This window comes from Nicotiana tomentosiformis, chromosome 6 (genome assembly GCF_000390325.3).
Source record: "Nicotiana tomentosiformis chromosome 6, ASM39032v3, whole genome shotgun sequence".
NCBI classification, from domain to species: Eukaryota; Viridiplantae; Streptophyta; class Magnoliopsida; order Solanales; family Solanaceae; genus Nicotiana; species Nicotiana tomentosiformis.
The window spans coordinates 76,101,508-76,104,305 of record NC_090817.1 but is presented as its reverse complement, the minus strand read 5'-3'; the positions used below and the strand labels follow the sequence as shown (position 1 = coordinate 76,104,305).

Sequence of the window (2,798 nt, the reverse complement as noted above, 5' to 3'; positions counted from 1 at the left end):
AAGGGAGAAGAACTTGGTCCTCAAGACAGACAACAATGAATCAAGTGGTGAGGATGTTGATATGGCTTACTTGACAAAGAGATTTCAGAAGATGGTCCGCAAAAATGGAGGTATTCCGAAGAAGGGCAGCTCCAGCAAGCCAAATGGATATGACTTATGTCATAAGTGCGGGAAGCTAGGGCACTTCATTAAGGATTTCTCTCTCCTCAAGCAAGACCAGTACAAGTACAACATAGACAAAGCTGCCAAGAGGAATCCGGTTCCTGACAAAAGATTTAAAAGAAAATAAGTTGCTGATAATGCTGTGAAACAAGCTCTTGCTACATGGGGAGACTCTTCTAGAGAATCTGGAGAAGATGATGCATAAGGTGACACCTCCAAGATGGCAGTAGAAAGTGAAGGAGCTGATTATGGTTCCATTTTTGCCCTGATGGCAAAATCTGACGATGATGAAGACAATGATGATGATGAGGTAAACTTTTTGGACGTTCAAAGAAATTTGAAGTCTTACTCTCAGAAAAAGCTTATATCTTTGGCTAATGTTTTAATTGATGCTTATCACAGTCTCATTAATGATAGAAATTCACTAACCACGGAACTAGGAGAAATAGAACACGAGAGAGATGATCTAGTGATGGTTGCGGTTAATCTAAGAGAGACCATTGAGAGTTTAAAAAAGGAAAAGGATATTTTGACTGAGAGAAGTACAAACATAGAGCATGAGAGAGATGACTTATTGGTAGAAGTTGTAGACCTAAAGGAAATAATTGAGGAACTTAGAAGGGAAATTAAGGCTATGAATACTCAAAAGGGAAAGGAAGTTGCAAGTGAGGCACACCTTAGGCTTGAAAATGAGCTAAAATCAGTGAAGTCTAGTCTGTGTGCTGAGCTTGAGAAAAACAAACAACTTCAGGAAGAACTAGGTAGAGTGAAGAGTGATCTAGAAAACTCACTCAAGTGGACCTGGTCCTCTGATGCTATCACTGTCTTGTATAAAAACAATGGGGGAAACATGCAAGGGATAGGGCTCCAACGGGAAAAGACTCCTTACAACCCTCATAGCAAGTATGTTACTGTACCTGATAACTGGTTTTGCACTCACTGTGGTAACACTGGACACTTTAAAGAAAACTGTAAGGCTTGAATTCAGTCCCAACAGAAAAATAAAGTGTTTGTTAAAAAGGAACATGGTCCCTCCGTTAAAAAATGTATACTGCCTGCTTGGACAAAAAGAAGTTTAATTCGACCCTTTCCTCACTACAAGGGACCCAAACTTGTTTGGGTTCCGAAGTCTAACCCTTGATTTCTTTGTGTAGGGAGAAGTGAAAGGGAGCAGCCAACAATAGTACATGGATAGTGGTTGGTCGAAGCACATAACTGGAAGCACAAATGATTTCCTTTCACTCAAAGCCCTGCAAGGATGGAGTGTATCCTTTGGAAATGACAAAAAGGGATACATTCTGGGAATTGGAATAATTGGGAAGTCTCTTTCTCACTACTCAATTAAAAATGTGTACTACGTGAATTGGTTGAAGTACAGCCTGTTAAGTGTCTCCCAAATCTGTGACAAGGGAAACAAGAGTGGTGATCTCAGCTGTCTAAGTGTTATTGATGATGATGCTGAACTATAACACAGAAGGCTGGGTCATGCAAGTTTCACATTGCTAAACAAGTTAGTCAAGAAGGACCTGGTTCGTGGTCTGCCCAAGTCAAGCTTCAAGGATCACAGGGTGTGTGATGCATGTGTAAAAGGAAAGCAAGTCAAATCCTCTTTCAAGCCCAAAAAGGAAGTTAGCATCTCAAGACCACTTGATCTCCTCCATATGGATCTATGAGGGTTCCAAGTAGAGGAGGAAATAGGTACATATTTTTGTCATTGTGGATGACTACTCCAGATTTACATGGACCTTATTCCTCAAAACTAAAGATGAGACTCCAGTCGACATAGAGGAACCTGGTCCCTTAATCACAATATTTGAAGCAAAAAATAGAGTTGTGGATGTTGTACATAGAACTCAAGCTGCTGAGGTAAGGAACATGACACATGGATCAAATCTAAAAGAACTTGTATCCTCTCTTAATAAGATTCAGGTGTCCAACTGGAAGCACAAGAGCTCACACCCTATTCAAAAACATAATCACTCTTCTTGATTCAGGAATTCAAACCAGATCAAAGAAAAGAAACTTACTTGCCTTCTCAGCATTTCTCTCTCAAATAGAGCCCAAGAATATCAAGGAAGCATTGAAAGATGCAGACTGGATTACAGCTATGCAAGAAGAGATCCATCAATTTGAGAGGAACAGTGTGTGGAACCTGGTTCCACGACCTACTGACAGAACTACTATAGGAACCAGGAGGGTATTCAGAAACAAACTTGATGAGTTTGGAAGCACGTTTCTAAACTCGACAAGGCTTTGTATGGGTTAAAGTAGGGTCCACGTGCTTGGTATGAAAGGTTGTCAAAATACCTTCTAGAAAATGGAGAGGGAAAATTGACAACACTCTTTTTTTGAAGAAATGAGGAAGCAACCTGCTCATTGTGCAGATCTATGTTGATGACATCATCTTTGGAGCAACAGTTGACTCTCTATGTGAAGAATTTGCAAAACTCATGGGAAGTGAGTTAGAAATGAGTATGATGTGGGAACTGAATTTCTTCTTAGATTTACAAATGAAGCAAACTCCCAAGGGGACAATGATAAGTTAACAGAAGTACATCAAGAAGCTGCTGAAGAGATTTGACATAGAGACATCAAAGATCATTGACACGCCCATCGCCACAGCTACTCGTCTAGAC

At 40.2% G+C, this 2,798-nt stretch overlaps 1 protein-coding gene across 1 annotated transcript; it reads left to right on the top strand.

The window, feature by feature from the left end:
* The first annotated feature begins 382 nt into the window (after positions 1-382).
* On the top strand, positions 383-1,144 carry LOC138894233 (uncharacterized). Its single transcript, XM_070178916.1, has one exon. The coding sequence runs from the start codon at positions 383-385 to the stop codon at positions 1,142-1,144; it is 762 nt and encodes a 253-aa protein (XP_070035017.1).
* The last annotated feature ends 1,654 nt before the right edge of the window (positions 1,145-2,798 follow it).

Coding starts and splice junctions, on each gene's coding strand:
- LOC138894233 (XM_070178916.1), top strand. CDS start 383: ATGGCAGTAGAAAGTGAAGGAGCTGATTATGGTTCCATTTTTGCCCTG.